Here is a 23,224-nt window from a genome sequence, read left to right on the forward strand (position 1 = left end):
CGCTTCATAAGCAACTGCTGCACCAAACTTTGAATTACCTTGGGACAAGAGCATGAACAGGCATGATATGAGTGGACAACTAAACCAAACAGTGCTTCTTCTTCTTCTGTCGGAACAAAACAATGCTTACTGAAGCGCTACTATTTAACACCATCGATTCAAAACCCTGCGTCATTAGCTCTAGATGTCCCGTCAACCAGGTAGCTCACTTGTGGTGGAAAAGCAAATACCCTGCAGTGCAGAGTCAAACCAAGTAGAGCCAAGCTGCTCAATATAATGAAAACGCCCAAATTGTCTTCTTTTCTGCATGAACTTTGGTACTCATAAACTCCCACACTGCGCTCCATTCCACTTAAGAAATGGATCCACTGGGTGTGGGCATGCACAGTCAGATGGATCTTGTGGTTTTTGGGGTCCCTTGCAGTGTGGTCTAAATGTCATCATCCCTAGCGTGGACATTTTACAAGATTTAAACAAGGATAATCAAAGAAAAACTTAAAATCTAACTGAGATTCAGAGTAAGCATGTGCTGTAAATGTAAATAAACTTTTAAAAATGTGCTGAACACAATACATAGACAACACACTTTGTCAGACTTTTTAAGCCACATCTTCTACCTTCATGTATGTTATAATTAGCCAATATGTAAACCATCTGAGGTCATCTAAGGACAGATAAATGCTAAACTCTCTCACAGTCTGGCTTTGGAATAATTTACCTCTTTGTTTATCTCTCTCTACCTCTCACAGGAACACATCACTTTCATTTTAACATTAATATTTAATCAATTTAATCAATTAAAATCCTATTTTAAATCACATGCTACTTAATACTGATGCATTTCTTTGCAGAGGTTGTGCTCTGCAAGAATATTGACTTCCCAAGTGTTGTTTCACTCCATTACAGTTGTTAGAGTTCACCGTTAAGTCGCCTTCTACTTCCCCCCCTCAATGCAGAGATCAATCTCACAGCAGGAACATGGTGTACTGTTACAGGCATTAAAGAGCTGTACTGGGTATTTTGTGATGTATATTCTCATTTTTTGTGCCCAAGTGTGTTTTTTCGTCTGTTTTGGATGAACTCCATCACAAGTGGTTAGGATTAACTGGGATCAACAGTAATGCAGCATCCAAAAGAGCTTCCACCCTGCTGCCCCTTGCCCTTATTTAAATGATTAAAGCCTATGTGGCTGTGCTGCAGCTCGGCCAGCGGATGACATGTGGTCACGGTGAGTGGTGACTCTTGTATGCCTGTTGTATCATCAGGCAGTGCGGAAATAACTGGACACCAGTATAGATTTTTCCATTTCACTATTTCAGGATGCTCTGCGGTTCAGTGGTGTGCATGCATGTTTGGTCCTGTTTGACTTTCTCTCAGTCAGAGATGCACTCTGACCTCTGATTCCTGCAGCATTAGGGGCATTGTGCTGCTGCTGTCTGGTGAAAGTCATAACTCTGTGTATATTTGGTGATTTTTGTGTTTTCATGCTGAAAGGATCACTTTGCTCCTCTACTGGCGGAGAAAATAGTTTGACCTCTCAGGGTAATGAAACCCACTCCAGGCCTTAATGGATAAAATCAAAACAGCATTGCTACGGAGATAAACTCCTTGCTCTGTTTTGCTCCATCCGTTAGCAAACACAACAGGTTTGTTTTTGTTTGTCCAAGTGCAGCACAATTTGAGGAACTCTAACAAACAGAGCAGCACAAATGGATAAACAACACGCTGGCTATTTGAAGTAAACACAACAAAGGACCTTCCTGTTATGCCTCATCTCTCTCTAACGTAGTTTATTCCTCTCTCTGTGTCTCAGCCTGTCTGTCATTTTTAGCTTTTTACACTTATTTCCCCCCTCCTCTCCTTTCCTCCCATCTATTTCTGTATCCATGAACAATTGTGTGTTTTAAAAAGAGGCAGGCTGATACTGGTTTTGCTTGAAACAAATTTAGATAGGTAGGATTAGTCATGGACAACATTCCCATTCATATTTCACAGTGTAGTAGTCTAACAACTGGATGTTAAAGTTACATACTTGGTTTTTGTTTGCAGACCTGCAAAACTGATGCAAAAATGGATGTTAGAATTTTAAACAAGGCTGCAGTTTTAAGGCCAAAATCAGCTGTTTTCATTCCGTCTGGACCCACTTAAGGGATTACAGGTTAAACTAAAATGTAGCTAAATTAAGTTTAGTACGGGGATAAGGCAGCAGTAATATCCCTCTGGAAGGTAAACAATTGGGCTGGGGTGGGCTCTGTGATAATGTCATCTTACTACTATAATTGGCAGGGTGTCTGTCTGTCTCTCTTGGGTGTACTGGTTCAAAACTGGTGCCATTATGCAGTTATTTGGGGGAAAAACACCCCTCTCCATGCAAGTTGGCCTTATTGCATTAAGCATCTTAATGACAAGGACTGTAAAAGCACAACCTTAATAGAGTAAAGATTAGCCTACTGTCTGTTAGAGCTAATGGAGGTGTGCTGCAGTTTTTATTACACACAAACTTTCCCGAGATCAGGAAATTTCCACCTCTGTATGACGTACAAATAAAAGATTTTCACTGATGTGTAAATAAGCTTGTTAAACATTACTTTGACACTGATAGAACAAAGGCACCCACAAGGCAACGTATTTGTGTGCTTGCATGCATCTAATGACCAGGGCAGTAACAGCACGGTCTTGAGTGCTGATGGAAGTGTGCTGCAGTTTTTATGACGTGCAGACTTTTTAGAGATCAGGAAACAATTCCACCTCTGACTGACTTTAAAAGTAAAGATGTGTAAATAAGGCTGGTTAATATTACTTTGACATTGTTATCATTAAGCCATAACCAGAAAATCTAACACCGTAGTACTCCCTTGAAAAAGAATATTGTTCAGTTTGAAGAAAGTCCCTCAAAGCATTCTTGAGATATTGGGTTCACATGCAATTGATGAACATGGGGTGAAATGACCCTGACTTTTGGCCTTCAAAATCTAACCACTTCATCCTTGAATTGTCATGGGCATTTTTGCAAAGTGTGAAGAAATCCCTTTAAGCGGTCTTGAGCTACTGCTACGACATGCAAGGGATGAGCATGGGGCCCAATGACACTGACCTCTGAAATCAAACTAATTCGCCTGTGAGTTATAGGATACCTCTGCGCCAAGTTTGAAGGAAATCCCTCAAAGCGTTCTCAAGATATACTAGTGTTGACAAGCAAAGGATAAACATGAGGCCTGATGATCAAGGCCTTTAAAATGTAGCTATTTAATTTCTGAGTCATGGTGGGTATTTTAGTGAAGTTTGAAGGAAATCCCTTGAAGCATTCTTGAGAAATCCCAATGACAAGCAGTGCATGAACTGATGACCTTAACCACTGAGTAATGGCTTCCAAAGTCTAAGCAGGTCATCCTTGAGTCAGAATTGACATTTGTGCAGAGTTTGAAGATCCCTGAGAGGGTCTTTGAAATATCAAGTTCAGAGGAATGGCCTGGATGGATTAGCAACCCTTCATAACGCCTCTGGCCTTGGCCACTGCAGGTGCAGAAGCATAAAAACATGTCTGCTACATACAGTGGACATGCCTCTTTTTACCTTAATGTTTACATTACTAATGATAATTACTGGATATTTTTTCAAGCCTTATGAAGTTGTTGCAATTAAAAAATGACAGTTCCATGTTTCCTGTGGTAATGCAATATGTAATATGTAACCTACAGTGAGGGGCTCTCTGATTGGGTTATTGATGGGTCTTAATTAAGGCTTCACAGGCCAAAAAGGTGAATAACCCCTGGTACACAGCACTTTCAAGAGTGTGTTGGGTTGATGTACCGACTCTGTGCAGTGTGTTTCTCTGCAGGGTTGCAGCTTTGCCTCTCTGTGCCAGACTGAAGTCCAGCAGTGTTTGTCTTGGCTTCACTCTCTGTTTGATCAGGCTGTTTCTGGAATACTGACTGACCTGTTCTGGGGCCAAATGCATCCCTATCTTCACAAATTTAGTGTTTGTCCTGTGCCCAGTCTCTGTCAGAACTTTGCACTATTCCAATTTATTTGATACATTTTTAATGAGTTATAAATCTAGTAATATTGCTTAATGTATCTTTAATGAGAAAATGCAATTCATCGCTTTCTGCTCTGATCTTTGGAGCTCTTTTTTGTCCTTGTTCACCTTTTCCTGTTTGTTGTCTGAGCCCAAAGTTTACTCTGATACTTCCTCAGAGAGCAGCGGCAGTCCTCTATAAAGGTCAGAGAAGTTACCATTATTCCCAACATCACCACAGGTAGCGGTATGGTGTCATATCCAGAAATACAATGCGATCAAAAGTTTCAGCAATTTGCTTTTGATCACCCATTAACTGTATCATATAATTAACAGAGCTGCTGAGAATGGTGGGAATCTTTATGCACTAAAACAGAGCACCTAGCAGAAATTCTTGGTAATTGAAGTCTTATATAAAGGAAGAAATACTGTACAAAAAGTGAGCTATAAAAGGCATTTTCCATGGGTGTATCATTTTTTTTTGGATCTGCCATTTAAACATAAGTTAACATGGAGTATACATGGAGATCTGATGAAGAAAAATACCTTTGTTGTTTGCAGCTAACATGTTCCCTAGAATGGCTGATTCATATAGATTGCAGATCTGACAAATGACATCACCAAATGTCCAGCAAAGTGCATACTGCAGCAGAAAAAAAAGAGGTTATATAATTTTCAATAATCTGCCCAGAAGATTTTTGGTGGATTACATTTTTTGCGTGCTACATTTTATTCATAAATGGGTATTCAGATTTGAGATTTTACAGGGTCAAACTTGTCCTTCTAAGGAGATAACAGAGTGCCGTGCTGCAAAAATCTGGAGTGCAATTTTCAGGATGTTGCCTGCATCTTTTAATACAAACAGATCATACACTTTCATGGCACTGTAATTTTCAGCATGTGTCCAACTCTTTTTCAATAAAAGTGTAATTGAGCTACATTTATCCCATTGCTTAAGTTGAGTCATTTAAAATACACTGTATGGACAACAGTATTCAAACGCCTGACTACTTCACCAACAGGGATTGTATTGACATTGTATTCAAATATACGTACTTTGATATAGAGTTGGCCCCCTTTTGCTGCAATAACAGCCTCCATACTTCTTGGAAGGCTTTCCACAAGATTTTTGGTGTGTCTGTGGGAATTTGTGCCCATTCATACTGTAGAGCATTTGTGAGGTTAGGTGCTGATGGTTGACAAGAAGGCCTGGCTTGCAAGCTTCATTCTAGTTCATTCCAAAAGACCACCATGGGGTTAAGGTCAGGTATCTGTGCAGGCCAGTCAAGTTCTTCCACACTAAACTCATCAAACCATGTCTTTATAGTGTTGTTTTGTGCACTGGGGCACAATTACAGTTGCAAGAAAAAGTATGTGAACCCTTTGGGATTTCTGCATAAATTGGTCATAAAATGTGTTCTGATCTTCATCTAAGTCACAACAATGGACAAACATAGTCTGCTTAAACTAATACCGCACAAAAAAAATATATGTTTTCATGATTTTATTGAACAAAACATGTAAACATTCACAGTGCAGGGTGGAAAAAGTATGTGAACACCAAGGCTAATGACTTCTCCAAGAGCTAATTGGAGCCAGGAGTCAGCCAACCTGGCCAAGCCACTGCTGTCCAAAAAAAAAAAAAAAAAAAAAACATTGCTGCACATTTGAAGTTTGCAAAAGAGCACCTGGATGTTCCACAGCACTACAGGCAAAATATTCTGTGGACAGATGAAACCAAAATTGAGTTGTTTGGAAGGAACACACAGCGCTATGTGTGGAGAAAAAAAGGCACAGCACACCAACATCAAAACCTCATCCCAACTGTGAAATATGGTGGAGGGGCCATCATGGTTTGGGGTTGCTTTGCTGCCTTAGGGCTTGGACAGATTGCTGTCATTGACGGAAAAATGAATTCTCAAGTTTATCAAGACATTTTGCAGGAAAACTTAAGACCATCTGTCCGCCAACTGAAGGTCAGCAGAGGATGGGTGATGCAAAAGGACCACGACCCAAAGCATAGAAGTAAATCAACAACAGGATGGCTTCAACAGAAGAAAATACGACTTCTGGAGCGGCCCAGTCAGAGTCCTGACCTCAGCCCACTTGAGATGCTGTGGCATGACCTCAAGAGAGCGATTCACACCAGACATCCCAAGAATATTGCTGAACTGAAACAGTTTTGTAAAGAGGAATGGTCCAAAATTCCTCCTGACTGTTGTGCAGGTCTGATCTGCAACTACAGGAAACGTTTGGTTGAGGTTATTGCTGCCAAAGGAGGGTCAACCAGTTATTAAATCCAAAGGTTCACATACTTTTTCCACCCTGCACTATGAATGTTTACATGTTTTGTTCAATAAAAACATGAAAACATATCATTTTTTGTGCGGTATTAGTTTAAGCAGACTGTGTTCGTCTATTGTGACTTAGATGAAGATCAGAACACATTTTATGACCAATTTATGCAGAAATCCAAGATATCCCAAAGGGTTCACATACTTTTTCTTGCAACTGTATGTTGGAATAGAAAAGAACTTTACCTAAACTGTTGCCACAAAGTTGATAGCATAGCATTGTCCAAAATGTCTCGGTATGCTGAAGCATTAAGCGGAAGTTCAGAGCTCTTTAGCTATGGAATCAGCAGAGCAATAATGACTATGCACCATGTGCCACTCTGGGATTTTATGTAGTCTTCTGCCTTGTGGCTGAGTTGCTGTTACTCCTAAATGCTTCCATTTTCTAATTATCACTTACAGTTGACTGGTGCTTGGTTTTCTACACCTGTGGCAATGGCTCTAATTGAAACACCTGGATTCAAAAATTTACAGGTGTGGCCAATTACTTTTGTCCAAATAGTGCAGGCCCTTGGAACAGTTAAATCTGGCCCACAAGATCATATGTTATTTCTGTTATAACTGTCCCGTCAATATGAGGTCTGCAGATTTCCTCAAGTATAAAAATGTGAATGTATCCTTGATGATTTTAGATATCCTTGTTAAGTCATAAAATCTAAAAAAGTAAGGAGTAAAAATATTCAGATAAGGAGTCAGGAATGTGGGAAAGGAAATAAAATTTGTGTTTTAGTTTCACATTTTCAATTAGCATCTCACAATTAAGACTCAATCTTAGGATTTTGACTTTTTATTTCATACTTTGAGCATTTCAACTGAGAATTTTGACTTCTCATATAATATTTTAAGCTTTAATATTCATAATTCTAATTTTGAATCCATATTTTGACATTTTTAACCAATTACTTTGTATCTTATCTCATATTTTCAACTGTAAACTTTGACTTCATAATCCCAAAGTTTGATCTCTTAGACTAACAATTTAAAGATTTAAATCATATTTTGACTTTTAATTTCATGATTGCAAATTTTATTTCACATTTTGACCTTTTAAACTTGTGATTTTGACTTTCTTTCCATTATATTTGCCTCTGAAAACATTATTTTTCAATGTCAAATTCATGCTTTGACCTTTTAGAATTAATAAATTTACTTTTCTCAGATTGTGTGCCTTTAAACTTATCTTTTTAACTTTTTAAAGGTCAAAATCATTGATCATCACTGCTAAATTGTTTTTTCATATTTAATTACTGGTGAAATGAGGTTGATAGTTTCTGGTTAAAAAGGTGACTGTTTTTGGGCCCACAGGTTAGACCTGAATCCAGAATCCAGCCCCTTCTGTGATTGAGTTTGACACCCCTGAAATAGTATATCAAAACAAAAAATGTGAGGTACTTCTCCTACATGCAAAGCCTTAGCATAGAGACTCAACTGTTAGGATGTATGCCACTTTAATTATTGCCTCTGTTGCTACATTTCCAATTTCATCATTTATGTGAATAAAGATTGTTGTATCTTTAAGTGACGGTTTCAGCATTTATAGTGTGTTGCTTGCAGCAAAGTCCCATATAAAGTAGCCATTGGCATGACTGAGACACTGGTGCTGCAGGTCATGAGACACGAGTCCTTTACATTTGTGGAAATACACCCCTCACTGTTCCACTCCCTAGGGAAATATTATGTTTCCTGCTTTATCTTTGCATGGCTGTCCCTGTAGTCCATCATACATCTGGCTGAACAGGCTCACTCAATGGCAGCTAACTCTTCAGGTTAGCTCAGCTGGTGTACAGCTTAACTGACCAAGTGTCGATGCAGGCTGTTGTTACTTTGCTGTGATTGGTTTAGTTCAGATGTCCACAAACTAGACAGAAGCATCACTTTTTTACTGACAGTGGAAAGGCCTGTCCTTTTTTTGTATTGGAGGCTTTCAAGGTGAATTTGTCATGGAAAACAGTCTGCAAGCCTTTTGGCAAGCCACTGAAAACCTGCTCGCAGGATACCATGCAAGCCACTTGTTGGGGAGCCCTGCCCTAAAAACTACAGAGTATCAAATGTAGGCACAACAGAGAGTAATTTGCAACCTGCCAAGTATTTTTGTTGTATGGTGGCATGAATAGCAACACTTTTGAATGTTTCAACCTAAAAAGTTAAATACCTTTTTTTTCTACATGTAATTAGGTCGTATCATAAGGCCATTTTTAAGAGGAAGGAAACCCATCATCAAGAAAGAGTAAAAATCATTTTAGGCACCAATAAACCCTATACACATAAAAAAAAGAAAAGAGGTATGCTGGATGAATACAATTTTGTAGTCTCTTTCATCTCATACCTAGATTAAAAAGTAAATCTAGTGCCCTAACTCATTCATCTTTCTCTGCTCATCATATTAGAACAAAAGATCTGGTTTAGGTAATCTTTAAAGGTAGGCTGTGATAAGCTCCCCTGTGATCTGTGCTGATGGATTTTCTAAAGGACACATTAAGAAGTTGGTAGAGACTATGTCTGGCAGATTAAATCAATCTCAAACTGGCACTGAACCCTTCTGTGTATCTGGGGAGCTAAGTGTTATAAATCTAATCAGATGTGGCGTAGAGAACATGTTCAGAGGATTACACTTGTTAAACTTGTCAAAGCCACAGTCTAGCAGGACTTGTTTGACATTGTTGTGACCTCAGTGAGTCAGAATCCCACAACTGTGTACCAGCTGAATCAGACTGTTCACTGTTCTTAATGGTTTTCTGCAGACACAGCGTCATTGTCAGCCCTAAATAATGGCTGAGTGGAGGGTGTCATTTTGCATGACAAGTATGGATGTTATACCATTTTTAGACATTTGCTTTGCAAATTTTACCACTGGCATCATGTGACAGACTGCCTGGAAACTCATGCAATTCTATTAAGTTTTATATGAAGCCCATATTTAATTGGATCTGCATCTTAATAAGCTAAGACTGTTGATATTCACCACTTGGAAGCATGGCGGCCGGTGGCAGCATCATGCTGTGGGGATACTTCTCAGCAGCCGGCCCTGGAAGGCTTGTATAGGCAGAGGGTTAAATGAATGTGGCAAAGTACTGGGAAATCCTGGTGGACAATCTAAATCATTCTGTAAGTGAGCCATGGCTTGGGAGAAGATTTATTTTCCAACGAGACAATGACCTCGAACCATACAGCGAAAGCTACAGAAATGGTGAAGAGGCAACAAGGAGTGTTCTGGGGTCAAAACCCAGACCTCAATCCAATAGAGAATTTGTGGCTTGAGTTGATCCCTGAGCAACCTGACAGAGCTTGAGCAGTTTTGCAAAGAAGAATGGAGTAAAACTGCAGTGTCCAGATGTGCAAGCCTGATTGAGAGCTGTCCACACAGACTCAGTGTTGAGTGCAGCCACAGGTGCTTCTGTTTAACACTGACTTGAAGAGGGTAAATATTTATGCATTCATTTATCTTACCTTATATATTTGTATCTAGTTGACATTACTTTGTAGAAATCTGTTTTCACTTTGACATTACATTTTGTTTGTATTTTCTTTTGGTCAAAAAAGCCAAATCATAGTCCCTTATTAATTAATAAAATCAGTTAAAGGGTCAAACAAATCCCTATGACTCAAACAGAATCTCTTTATTTGGATATTTTGATGCAACTTAATCTTTCCCTATGCCATTCTTCAATTCCCATATGCTTTGATTGAAATGCACAAATAGTCCAGTTATGTGAACTATCACTTTAAGAGTGGCTGAAGATAGCCTTAATAAGATTAGCCCTGCCACTTGACAGCCCCAGCTTAAGAGGCACCTCTGCTGACCTGTGTTTCTCCATCCAGCAGAGAGCATGCATGTTTGTTTGCACCTGATTGAATTAAACATGATGATTGATGTTGTTGAAGGAGTGTGTTCTCTGTGTCTATACATGAACATGGACATAACAAGACATGCAGGACGTGCCTGTGCAGCCTCATTCTGCTCATGGAAGAACGCAGACTACATATTATGACTTCTGACGACTTCTGTTGTGCATACTTTGTCTTTTTCACAGAAGATTTGTGCCACTCAGGAATTCAGAGCATCCACTCATCTCCTCAAAACACCATGTCCACCTTTTTCTAACCACACACTCCTCTGTCTCAGGCTGTGAAGATGAAGTGGTTTAAATATTACAAGCAAGGACTGTCAACAAACAGGAATATAATTCATCCAACAAAAGGCCTGTCTGGAATTCCTCACCAAAGTGTTTTCTACTCTGAGATGTCTTAACTATTGTTGGCGCCAGAGGCCATGGACCTTGGATGCTAAAGACCGTCACAAAGAGGCTGTGTAGCTGAACACGGGTTTGAGCTGAGGGTGGCAGATGTTCTGTTGTCGTTGGTTTGGTGTGCCAGATCCAGCATGGCACAGATTTGGCAGACTTTGGGGCTTGTGTGTGAGGAATACAGCTCTGTTTTCATGTTGTTCCACTTTCAGAAAGCCAGGAACCTCACTGTGAAACATTCAAGTTGGCATTAATATCATAATAACTGGTCTGTTTATTCTCAGGCAGACAGCAGGCAGTGAAAAACAAAGAACCCCGCCATATCCAATCTACCCCCCATACAATGCTACCCCCCCCACCCATCCTTCTCCATCTGCTCCGTCTCTCTGGCCTTTGTCCCAGGACCTCAATCCACTTTACATTCTCCACATATTCCACCATCATGGCCCATCAGCACCAGCACAGACTTGACCTCACCATACATCAGTAAACACAACATAAGACTCAAACTGTCAGTCTCTGTGATGATCAGGGATTAGTACCTGATGATATTCGGGCTTTTATCTCCTCTCCTGTTTGGGCTGATGGAGATGATACACAGATTAGTAGCTCATACATCTGATCCTGCAAGTATGATTAATGCTAGTTGAGTGTTTGATTTCATTGCGTAAGACATCCAGAATCATGAGTATTAAAAACATGGTATTTATATGTTCTTTGAGTCGTCTAGTTTGTGCGTTCAGAGGATTAAAGATGAAAAATCTTTGGAAATTTTCCTGAAGTCTGTGGTCTCCCACAGTTTCAGATTAAAATATCGTCTAGTGCGTGGCCGGCCTTAGATAGAATAGCAATATGCAATATATTGAAGTCAGCTCAGTACAAAAGTAGTAACATAATATGCTGTAGTATTGTTAATATCTATTTTATGAAATAAATTGAACATGATAATTATTAAAAGTATTCAGATATTGATGATCATGTCTTTAAAGTAATAATGGGCAATATTATGATATTATGATATATAAGGAATGATGCACATGGTTATAAGTGTGCAGTATGAAAGAAATGATGCAATACAGTAGGATAGAATATAATAGGATACAGTATAAAAGGATGTAATTATGATGCAATGGTATTGGATTCGATATGATACGTTACAGTGTGGTTCAGTATGAAACCATACAATATGATTGATAGGATATGATTTGCCTTATGTTATGATGCAATACATTACAATAGGTTGTGATATAATATATTATGATGCAATACGATATAACAATACAAAACAAAATAATACAATACAATACAATCTGATGCGCTGCATTGTATTGCAATATGATATGATGTGATATTAAGATGATAAGATTCAATACGATATGATACAATCAATAGAATATGGTATAGGTTGTGTTGAAATACAATAAAATAGAGTGCATTGTGATATGTATACAACATGTCACAATAGAGCTGGGCAATTAATCTCAAAATAGTCAAAATCATCATTTAAAGCCTCTAACTGACATAAACCTGCTGTGTTGATAATTTCAATCTTTCCCATGTAATTCTCTCTCTCCTGATGTTAGCCTGCTGGAAACTCAAGAGAAGTACTAGTCATGTAACACCATCCCATCCAGTCCACTAAAACTCAAACATGGAGCCGACTCCAACATGAGCAGCAAGGTTATTTTCTACTTTTCATTCAACATTGTAAACATATTTTATTTTGTTGGCAAGAAATACAATATTTTGTACTTTTCTTGAAAAATTTGAAATTTTACAAAAAATATTTTAATTTCAGCCAATGTGTGTTGTGATTTAAGTTGTTTCAATAAATCAGCATAAATTGTTCATTTGTGTATGCTCCTTTCAGTTATTTGTTTTGAAATTATACAAATATATATTATACAGAACAAACCAAGCTGGGGGTTAGGGGTGGAATAATCATTTATTCATCATAATCAAGGTGAAAAGTTCAATTAAGTGTGAGTTTGATTTTTGCCATAATTGTCCAACCCTATGTCACAACATGATATGATACAATAAAATTTGATAGAATAGGATACAATATGATGTATGAGCAATATCATACAATATAATCTCTGTGATATAATATGTGTTGTTTGTGATAGGATACTATTCAATAAAGAACATTGTGATATGATTCGATACATTTCAGTGCTATACAACACAATACGATATGATAGGATATAATACAATGCAATATGATAGGATACAATACAATACATTGTGATGCGATGCATTGTGTTGTAATATGATATGTTGAGATATGATTGGGTGCATATGCATTGTGTTACGATACAATGCAATACAATTCATTGTGAAATGATAAGATGCATTGTAATGCTGTGCAATACCATACGATACCATTTGACAAGACATGAAAAGACACTGTACAGTATAATACAACATGTCACAATATGATACAATACAACACAACACAAAATGAAACGATACAACATGATGCGATTAGTTATGAAAGGACTAGATTATCTTAGATATAATACAACATGATATGTTCAGATATGATGCACTGTATTGCTTCATACATACAGCTGCTTCTGCAGGACTCAATGAATAAGAAAAAGAAAAGAAAAAATAAAAATCTGCAAGTAAATAAAGAAGCACATACCAGTGAAAACCTGAATGTATGAGTGATGAAGGCCGGCAGCCCCCTGCAATTCACTGTTGACATTATAGCTGGTACACAGGACACAACTTCACGTCTAAATGCAATATTTTTAAATTACATGTGTTTATCATTTACTTCAGATTTCTTTCAATGTTGTTTGTTTTTTTTTGTTATCTCATTAACAGTGTTTCACCCATTGAACATAGTCTTCTGTCATCTTTATTGTTGTGTTCTTGTAAAATTTTTTAAAAACTTATTTTGGCCAGAAAAAAACAAAACAAAACAAAACAAAAAACACACACACAAAAAAAAAAAAACATATATTGCCCATTACCAATCTGACACATGAATATTTTTCATTGCATTAATGCCTACTCTAACCAACCTGTCCCCATGCAGGATGTGCACCTCACAGGTCAAATTAATATTTTTATGATCATTAAAATTGTTGCTGCCCAACTGGAGAGGGGTTGGAGATTTGACCTAAAAGGCCAGTGCTCATAAGATTGGATTGGATAAAAATGTGGCTTATTTTGGGTGGGTTAGCTTGCTGGTCTGCTACCTTTATAAACAGATTCCGCATTAGATTGAAATATTAAGGGGTGATATTTTAGGTGTATGAAGTGTTGGTTTCCCTTAACTTGGCAGAAATTCAGGAGTTGTAAGACCAACGATGTAGAAGGTATGTCTCTAAATCATCATATAGCAAAGAGAAAGTAGCATATTAAATAGCTTCAGACTGATGTCTGGTAGTCTTTCCCCTGCTGTGCCTGTGCTGTGAGTGATATGTCTTCATTAGGGTGTAATGAGGCAACAACAGCTGCTCACAAACATGCAGTTTTCTGACCGACCGGAGATAAGACCAACTCCTGATAACCAAGCAAGTGAACTATCTCTCTCTTTCTCATGACTTATCTTGTGCTGAATGTTTTTCACTTTAAACTCTCACACTCTGATAACATGCACATCGCCAGATGCCAAATAGGCCTGCTGTCACAAAACACACTGCAGTTCATGCCAGGGTGCTGGCTCTGGCATCACATCATCTCAGCCACTTATCCATGTCAAAATGTGTGTTAGAAAAAGAGAGTGAAAAGGGAAAAAGAGGGCCAGAGATTAAGAGTTGAAATGAAAACGATATTCATAGTCACAGATTAACATGATGTATGTTTTTAAGTTTGTTTCAGTGCCACTGCCAGTTTCCCACAAGCTCATTTCACTCCATCCTTCACCTCATCCTTGACCGTTGACTTCTGATTTTTTTTTCCCATGCATAGAAACATTTACAGTTAATTCCCCTCTGTTGCATATCTTCCTCTGCAAAACAAAAATATTGGCTAAAGTCCTCTTGAAAAAACAAACATCACATCCTGTTGCTCCGCATACAGTATGCAGTATGTAATGATTGCTCATTTGTGCGTTGGGGCTGGAGGTAGAATTTAATCTTTGATACCGCTATCAGTCCCATGGTGCTGGAGGACTGTTTGGAAGACCCACTGCAGCTCTGACCTACTTGTGTCAGTGCACGGGGCTGAGTGTGTGTTTATAAGCACTCAGGATGGTGTGTGTTCGAGGCGATCTCTCTGTGGACACGGGGAGTGTGAGAAGCTGTGTGTTTTGACAGCTTTAGAACAGTTCCAGTACAGTGCTGGGGCAGGGGGTGTGCAGGCCTGTTGGACACTCGTGGTGAGCTCGGGGTCAGCGGAGGAGTGGACGGGAGGTGAAGAGTTTCATTTCAAATTGCTCCATGGCCATTAAAATGATACCTGATATTCTTTTTTTATAGCGAGAAAGGAATCTTACTCAGTACATGCATAAAGAGCTTTTATACAGTGACATTACTTTGTTGTTTTCTATTCTGAGAGATTCAAGCAAAAAAAGGAGAAAGAAAGCAGTAGACATGCTGCACACTACAACTAAGCCAAGGCTGAGTAACAAAAAACACATCTGGTTAATTTCTCAAAATGACTAGCAATAAACACTATCTGGACTTAAGATTTTGGCCACATCTGTTGATTAGTGAATTTAGGTGTCTCAATCAGACCAGTTGCCACAGGTGTATAAGATCAAGCACCTAGCCATGAAGTCTCCATTTGCAAAAATTTGTGATACAAAATGAGTCGTTCAGAAGAGCTCAGTGACTTCAAGCATGCTACTGTGATGGATGTCACCTATGCAAAAAGGTGATTCATGAGATTTCCTCCCTGCTGGATATTCCACAGTCAGCTATAAGTGACATTATCAGAAAGTGGAAGCATTTAGGAACAACAGCAAGTCAGGAGACCAATCATCACATAGTTCACATGACCTGTGTACTCAGAGTGAGTCCTTAAGGGGTGCTGGCACAGTCTCACTGATTTTCAACTATATTCACTGTCCTGTCTCTCAAATACAGGTATTAAAAATATATATATATTCAAAAACAAAGGGAATCCTGCCCCTCTTCCCCAGTTTCTATGCCTGCAATTTATGATGACCTAAGAATGACCTTTTCCTGAATTTGAACGAACAGTTTTAATGTAAAATAGGTTCTTTAGTAAAGCTCGAGGAAAATTGGATGGCTTTGAATACCAGCGCAGACTGAACCGAGTATTTGTCTAAGCAGCAGGACACTCCTTGTTGCAGCAGTCATGCCAAAGAGTGATCTCAGCTCATTCTCCAAACTTTAATCTCACCAAAGTGTTAAAGCAATGGGAGCAGACTTCCCACACAGTTAATAAAAGAGCGATAAAGCTCGTAAACAAAGCTGCACAGTACTTGATCGTACTACTGTAGCTGAAAAGGCCAGACATCACCTCAGACTGTGCTGCTTGAGAGTTCTCTCACAAGCATGCCTTTCCCCTTCAAAGGGGCTGCCTCTCCTCTTTTCTAAGCCCCCTCTCAGTGCCGCTGCTTTTGGGGCTGTGCTTTCTTCTGCCCATCTTTCATGCCGGTCCATTCTGGCCGTGCCAGTCGGGTTAGGGGGCAGTGTTTTCTCAGGGCTTCAAGACCACTTCGGACAAAAAGATATAAAAGAGACATCTCCACTAGCTGCACAGGGAGCGTCTGTTCACTTTATTTTGATGCTGGAGTGAGGAAAAAAAACACATTTTAATGAGTTCTCAGGAGTGAGAATGGGTGAAGTAATACAACCCCCATTTTCTATAGCATGATCCCAATTTATTAAGCATGAAGTCTGATACATGAGTGTCCGTCACAGATGTAATCTCAGGGCAGTGAAAGCACTTACATAATCTAGCAGACAGAGTTTATATCTGTCTTTGTTTCAGAGAGCTCAGTAGGCTACCATATTTCACCAGAAGAGGGCAGTCTTTCTCATTCATGACAGAAAGGTTGGGAACAGATCATCTGGGGTCCCCACATGGCCGAGCATCAAAAATGTTCAATTGAAATCATAACACAGAATCCATTGTGGAAAATTCTTTCATGTCTTTGCTGCATATCAGACATGGTTGTAGTGAAAGTCAGACACAAAAGCTGACACATAAAACATGCCTGGATGAAGTCTTCTGTTGGATCATGTCAAATATTCAAAGTAATTTAGGGTTTAAACTATAAATAGTTCCTCTGGATGAACACTGAGGTATTTTTGCCTCTTGGGGGAGTGACGGCATTTTTCTTCTTTGGTGCAGATTAACATACCAGAAATGAATCCCAAAATAATGAGATCTTGGGAAAATATGAGGGCAAAAGGTTGGAGCTTTTCCACTGCAATCCACGATCTGCCTGTTTTTTCTTAGCTCCTGTTTTGCCTTTTGTAGCAATACACAAGTGTTGCTATGTGGAAGCTAGTTGCTATGCCTGAAGACCAAGAATAACCACAGAAGAAAAAAAAAATCTCCCCATCCGTTTAGTAACACTAATCTTGATTGGTAAGGGGCGATCTCCGTGATTAAATAGAGATAAAAGGAAAATCAAAATCAGATCAGCACGTTTGTATTTTGGCTTATTTGTGGAATTAATGCAGTGTTTTCCAAAAATGTGCCAAATATCATCTGTCTGAGTGTAAATACTATAAATATGTCACGGATTTTACAACCAGCACACTGGTGAAAGTGTGTGGTTAACCAACAAAAGGCAGCGTGTTTTGCGGCATGTTTCGAGTTAACAGGATGGACAGAGTAGGAAAGGGGGCGGGGCTACTATGAGCTCTGCAGGATATGATTGGCTTCTGCGTTCATATCGCTGATGTCACCTTAAAGTGCTCCTCAATAGGTCTGACATCCCACACCCTAAACCCTCAAATACACTGGTTTATCTGTACAGTAAAGTTATGTAAATCTTGAGAGCAGGTATGTGATGACTGAGCTTAATTTAAAAAGTCTCACTTTAAAGAAACGATGACAATGTAGTGGAAAGTGCAGCCGGTAAGGGTTTAATAATATATTTGAGGTAACGCGCCATTAAAGGGTTAAATAAAGGCGCCTCTTTTAGCATTAATGACTTTTGTTGTTCATTTTATAACCTGAAATATGCCACCGGTTTGAAGCCAGTGTTGTTTGATGGATATAACCAAGCAGCACCAAGCTTTCCCCAATATCTACTTTTCTGACAGCCCCTGAACGCAGCACAGGATGTGTTGGCCGCCTTGTGTCGTGACGCGCAGTCGTGGAGGCGTGCCTCTGATGAAATCAGCTGGGGAAACAACAACACAAAAGGGGGTGGCTCAGACTAGAAGGATCTTTATGCCAGTTATGTTTTGATTTCATGCAAAAAAAGCGTCGCTGTCGAACCCGAATAGCGCTGACTCCGGTGTGCAGCACAGCAGGAAGAGGGCACTTGTTGAGGCGCTGGAATAAGGAGGCGTTGAGGGGAAGTGAGAGGAGGAGGATATGACAGGGCAGAGGTCCTGTGCGACGTCCGCGGCTGTATGTGCTCTTTAAGAAACAACGGGACCACCGACGACATCGATCTGTTCCTCGCGCGCCTTTGTCCGGTTTGAGAGACCGGCTGGACCACCAGCAGGGTGGCATGTGGGTCAATACCGGAACCGTCGGAAGGTAGGGACCCCTCCTGCAGCAATGCTGGGTCACATGCTCTCAATGCACAAAGCAGTCCACACACTGCTTGTAAAATCCTTCACTCCAAAGATTATGAAATCCCCAGCTGTGTGTTATTCCTACTATGTGACCATACTGCTGCCACTTAATGGCTTTTTAATCTCCGTTTATATTTTGACAACATTCCTGTAATGCTCTCAAAGGCTCTTATATTTTTTTGAATATGACAGGGGGATGTTAAAGTGCATGATTCTGTTGTTTTAATCCCACACGTGCTGTATGGACTGCGATTAAAAGAACATTCTGCTTTGGTTTTGTTACTAGTGCTGCGGATGGGCTTGGCACATTACGCAAGACTTATCAGCGCATCATTTGGGATGTAGGCTGATATCAACCTGGCTTTTATAACACAGATATGTGAAAATCATCCTTTCATCGCCCTGAATACACACTCTATTTTGCATTGCATGTCTCCTGACACAAATGACAACACAATAGACTGCCAGTTTTGTTGAATCGGTTCCCCCAAAAATATGAATGAGCCAGGTGGTTATGAATGGCTGTGGGGAGAGGGAGCGCACGAGGTGCCTTTCATTGATGAGAGGGCTGATGCTTCAGCACAGCTCTGACTGGAACTGCATGTGGATTAAAAAAAAAACCTGGTACAATAGATAACATGATGCAGAATCTCAGTTTTTAAAATCGCAGACGCCTTCGCGCACGCACGCACACACTTGGGAACACACAAAGACACACACTGTAACGCTGATCCTCTGGCCGTGACGTCATTAGAGGGATTTTGTTACGCAGGCAGGTAGCAGGAGGCTGGAGAAGGAGCCTCTCAGCTCAAGCCTTTACCTGACCATGTTTCATTTCCCAATCATGATAAGTTAATCATATCTGCAGGAAGTTGTTGTGCAAACAATTTGGCACGCTTCTCTTCCATATTGTGCAATATTTGTCTTTCAGCCAGTGTGTTTTCCTCCTGATGAGATGCCTGTAGATCATCTCTGTGTGGATCAGCATCATGTGGAAACACCAACTGTTCCGAATATCTTTTATTTCTTTAGTCCTCTCTTTCCTGTCCTTGTAGATCTTATTTTACAGATATGTTTTAAGATCTTCCATCAGCAGTACTGCCATGAATAAATGATCCTTGCGGTCTTTATGTATACAGTCAGAGATGGATCTGGAACAGAGCTACTTATTGTCCTGGTTAGGCACCACGCCCGGCGCTTTGGCTGTGTCAACAGCTCAGAGATAACATGCAGGGCAGCGGTGACAGACACACATGGACGAGCCAGCCTGCTTTATGAGGCTTACATGGATGCTCTGACCTCTTTATCAGTCTTTATTGGAAGGCAAACAAATGTAATAGAACCTGCAACTGTGTGTAATTTTTATGCATTATCTGTGTCAGTGTGGAACGAGAGCTTCGGTGAGTTGCACTTGAACTGTTTCCCAGCACTTTTGATGATGAGGATCCAAGCTACTTTTAAGTTATAATGATCCAGGTTTTATTTCAGGTCAGTTTTTCATAGCATTTTGTTTAAATCACCTGATGCATTCTTAAATGAGATATGTGGAATACTGGCTTCCAGAATAACCCTAATCAATCTCTGTATTGACAATAGTCACTTAGCTCAGTGTAACTGTATTTCAAGTTACTGAGACAAATTTCCGAGAATAACCACAAAACAGTGCTCACATTTCATCAATTCTTTTCACTCAGGCTTTGAAAAGGAGAACTTTAATGATTCTTGCCTCAAGATTTTTAAACGAGTAGATTAGTAAATTAGCTTTGAAATTTACCGCTTGATGCATGTCGATTTTCCAGAATCAAATTATGCCAAGTATGCAATGGTGATTGAAAAGGTCCGTACAGTTATGAAGGCGGCGAGTTTATTAACTCAGCATTTGGTGCATGCAATCTTAGAAGTAATTTTTGGTTCTTTGAATTTGGACCTGCACTGACTAAGCAGAGCCAAAGCAATCAAAAAGTCACCTGATAGAGGTGTCGAAATCAGTTGTTTCTAAACTGCGATGCAGACATTGCATTCATTTCATTCCGCAAAGTTCATGAAAATGTGCGATTTCCATGCAGATGAGTTGCTCTTTCAGTACCATGGTTTTTTGTGCATCAGCTAGAATATGATAGTTGAGTCTCTTCAGTCAAAGTAGCACTCTACAAGGTTTATTTACTCAACAGTTTACCCCCTGTTTTCTTTTAATGCAGGATTGTGATCTAATGAGGAAGAAACAGTGGTGTAAAGTGATGCCTACCCTCGCTAGTCTGGTCTGCATCGCTGTTTTCACAGTAATGGGGCTGCACCTGTGGTCATGACAGTGCATGTCTCAGCATTTTATTCTGGTGCATTGGTCATATTAGTATGCGAGATGCCAATTTTTAGCAGAAAAAATAGTAGGGCTGACAAGATTAATCACATTAATAATGATTAACCAAGATCCACAAATAGGGCATCAACATTTTTGAACTGCAGTTAATGCATGCTTTATTGTTCCTTTCATCACACTTTGGTAAAGCTACTTCAACATGCTTGACTCCATGGCCTAACTGAACTAACACTATATGCTTGATTATTGCCATCAGACTACTGTGCACTTGAGTTGATAATTACAGGTGTATTTTGGAGCCATTAAAGTTAGACAGAATGAGACTGATTAATTCAGAAGCAAAATGAGTGAGGAGCTGGGTTGGAGGGGGGTTTCAAGAGCAGCTTGCAGAGAGAGTGGCAGAGCGTAACCAATAAGGCAGCATGAGAATGAATTTATAAATTGTCTGACAGCCCTAAAAAAAATGAAAATACTTGTCATATACTGGATTTTAGAGCAATTTATTTTTGTTTACAATCAAATCAGTTTTATGCTGACTTGATTTCTGAAGCACTTTCTAAATAACAAAAAGGAAGATCGTAGTTTTTTGACCGCTTGTATTCATTGATGAAAAAGTAGCTCCTTGCAGTTGTACAGAAAAATGAGGATGCAGCCCATCATGGTGCATAATAACATTAAATTGTTGACAGGATATTCATAACTGAATTAAAGTTTGGGAACAGTGAAGGTGCACAGCTGTCTCTGATGGTGAGTGGCAAAGAAATTGTCAGTTTTATCATAAAGGATTAAAAAGTTCTATGAGATATTGGAAATATATTTTGTATTTGAAAAACAGATTAATTACAGTAATGAGATAGAGAGGAACAAGTTAAGACAGCATGAGGGATGGAGGTAAAGAGTCAGTGGAAAATGTGGACTGAGAGGGAGGAGGAGGTAGATTGGGAGGGATAAAGGAAATGAGGGCACCAAGAGGAGCCTTCCTGTGTTTACAAAGCATTACTGCACCACAGAGGAAAGAGGAGGAACCACTGAAGGCAGACGGACATGCTGCTCTTAAACACCCTCTCCTTCATTAGGATAGATGGGTACATATCAGCGCCTGCCACTGGCCATGCTCTAACACCAGCACCATCTGCAGTGGGTGAGGCAAGTATGTGCTGGCATGCGTGTGCGTGAATGCATGTCTGAGCTGAGCTGTGTTTGAGTCGGAGGTCTACTGTCAGCCATCCAGGGAGCCAAGCAGAGGCTACAGACCGGGTTATGTAACCAGTCTGTGCCAGCTGCGCCTGTGGCAGTCACTGTCTCAAACACCTACATGACACACACTACCACACCTGAGACACTTCCAGTCATGAGAGTTTTGACAAAAATAGTCATAAAATAATGAGGTTGCATACATGATTTCACATAATTTCTTCCAACAATTACACATGGACAGTCATGCGCGAGTCAGCTTAAACCCCAAAGCTCTGTGCAAGTGTTGGACCGTGAATAAAATGGGTGGCCGTTGGGGTCATATTTTTGGAGGGCTGGATGGACAGAGGAGAAGAAGCGAAGGTTTTGTAATGGCTTTTTGAGTTAACTTAAGCAAAGAAGGGGGAAAAAAAGGGGCAGAAGGGGGCTATGGAGGTTTTTTGGGATGAGCGGCTGCTGCCACTGGATCACTGAAGGTGTTACATAACAGAGCGAGGGAGACCGGGAGGGGGGCAGAGGAAAGAAAGCGGGTGTGGGAGGGCTGTCTGCTTAATGCTACTATTTGACTGCTATCCAGAAAAGTGTGAGGTCACAGATAGATGGATAAATGGAAGGAGGGTTGGAAGGGGCATGACAGCAGATTGGAGAGGAAATAGAAGCAGGGCGGTGGAGAGAGATTGCTCAAAGACAACGAGCAAAGTGAAGGATGGAATAGCTGTTTGCTGAGGCGTTACATTTGAGGATAAATACAGGATAGGAGAGGGAGTGTGGGGTCAGAAGGTGTGGTTGAGTGGGCACAGCTGTGAACAAACCAGACAGACAGCTGGATAAATGAAAAGATGTAGAAAGGAAGCAGAAAAAAACAGAGAGGAGAGGTGAATAACGCCAGGAAGTCTTCATGCCGATCAAGCTGTAATCCATCTCCTTATGAAACCCCCCCTCTGGCTTTAAAGCAAAGCCATACTGAGATGCTCACTGTCCAAATTATGCATGAGCTTCTTTGTCTGACTGCTCCTCCTGCATGCACGCACACACTGAGTCAATCCGTGGCATTCCAGAGTAAAGCAGAAGGTCGGTTTTTGTGTGTCGAGTGGGCGTTCGAGTTCCCGTCAGTGTTCCTATCACTGTATTCTTGTCTGCACCCATCAATGTGTCACTATGAAAGTCAGAATTTCAAGCACATGCACAAAAACTGGGTCAGGATCTCATTCTCTTTTCCACATGCAGATTCCAAACATTTCTTTGTGCAGGCTCTTATTTGGAAAGATGACACTAGGCTGCAGATGAGGTCTAGACGTCCGCTTACAGTTCCCTAAAAATGAAACCTGATCGTCTGCTCTGCTCTCAGTTTCTGCTCATCCCTCAGTCATGCAGTTTAGATTTAAAACCTTGGAGCAGGTGCATTCCTT

The 23,224-nt window shown here is 40.0% G+C and overlaps 1 protein-coding gene across 4 annotated transcripts in view; it reads left to right on the top strand.

Moving 5' to 3' along the window:
- rhobtb4 (Rho related BTB domain containing 4) overlaps window positions 1-23,224 on the top strand; it is a 61,733-nt gene that overhangs the window by 12,178 nt on the left and 26,331 nt on the right. Inside the window, exon 1 of one of the 4 annotated variants that reach the window (XM_041788406.1) lies at window positions 17,916-18,266. The exons of the other annotated variants lie outside the window; for them this stretch is intronic. Within the exon in view, the coding sequence (XP_041644340.1) occupies window positions 18,238-18,266 (29 nt within the window). The 5' untranslated portion in view covers window positions 17,916-18,237. Of the gene's footprint in view, window positions 1-17,915; window positions 18,267-23,224 lie in introns of those variants that run through there. 4 annotated transcript variants of the gene reach the window in all.

This window comes from Cheilinus undulatus, linkage group 5 (assembly GCF_018320785.1).
Source record: "Cheilinus undulatus linkage group 5, ASM1832078v1, whole genome shotgun sequence".
Lineage (NCBI taxonomy): Eukaryota > Metazoa > Chordata > Actinopteri > Labriformes > Labridae > Cheilinus > Cheilinus undulatus.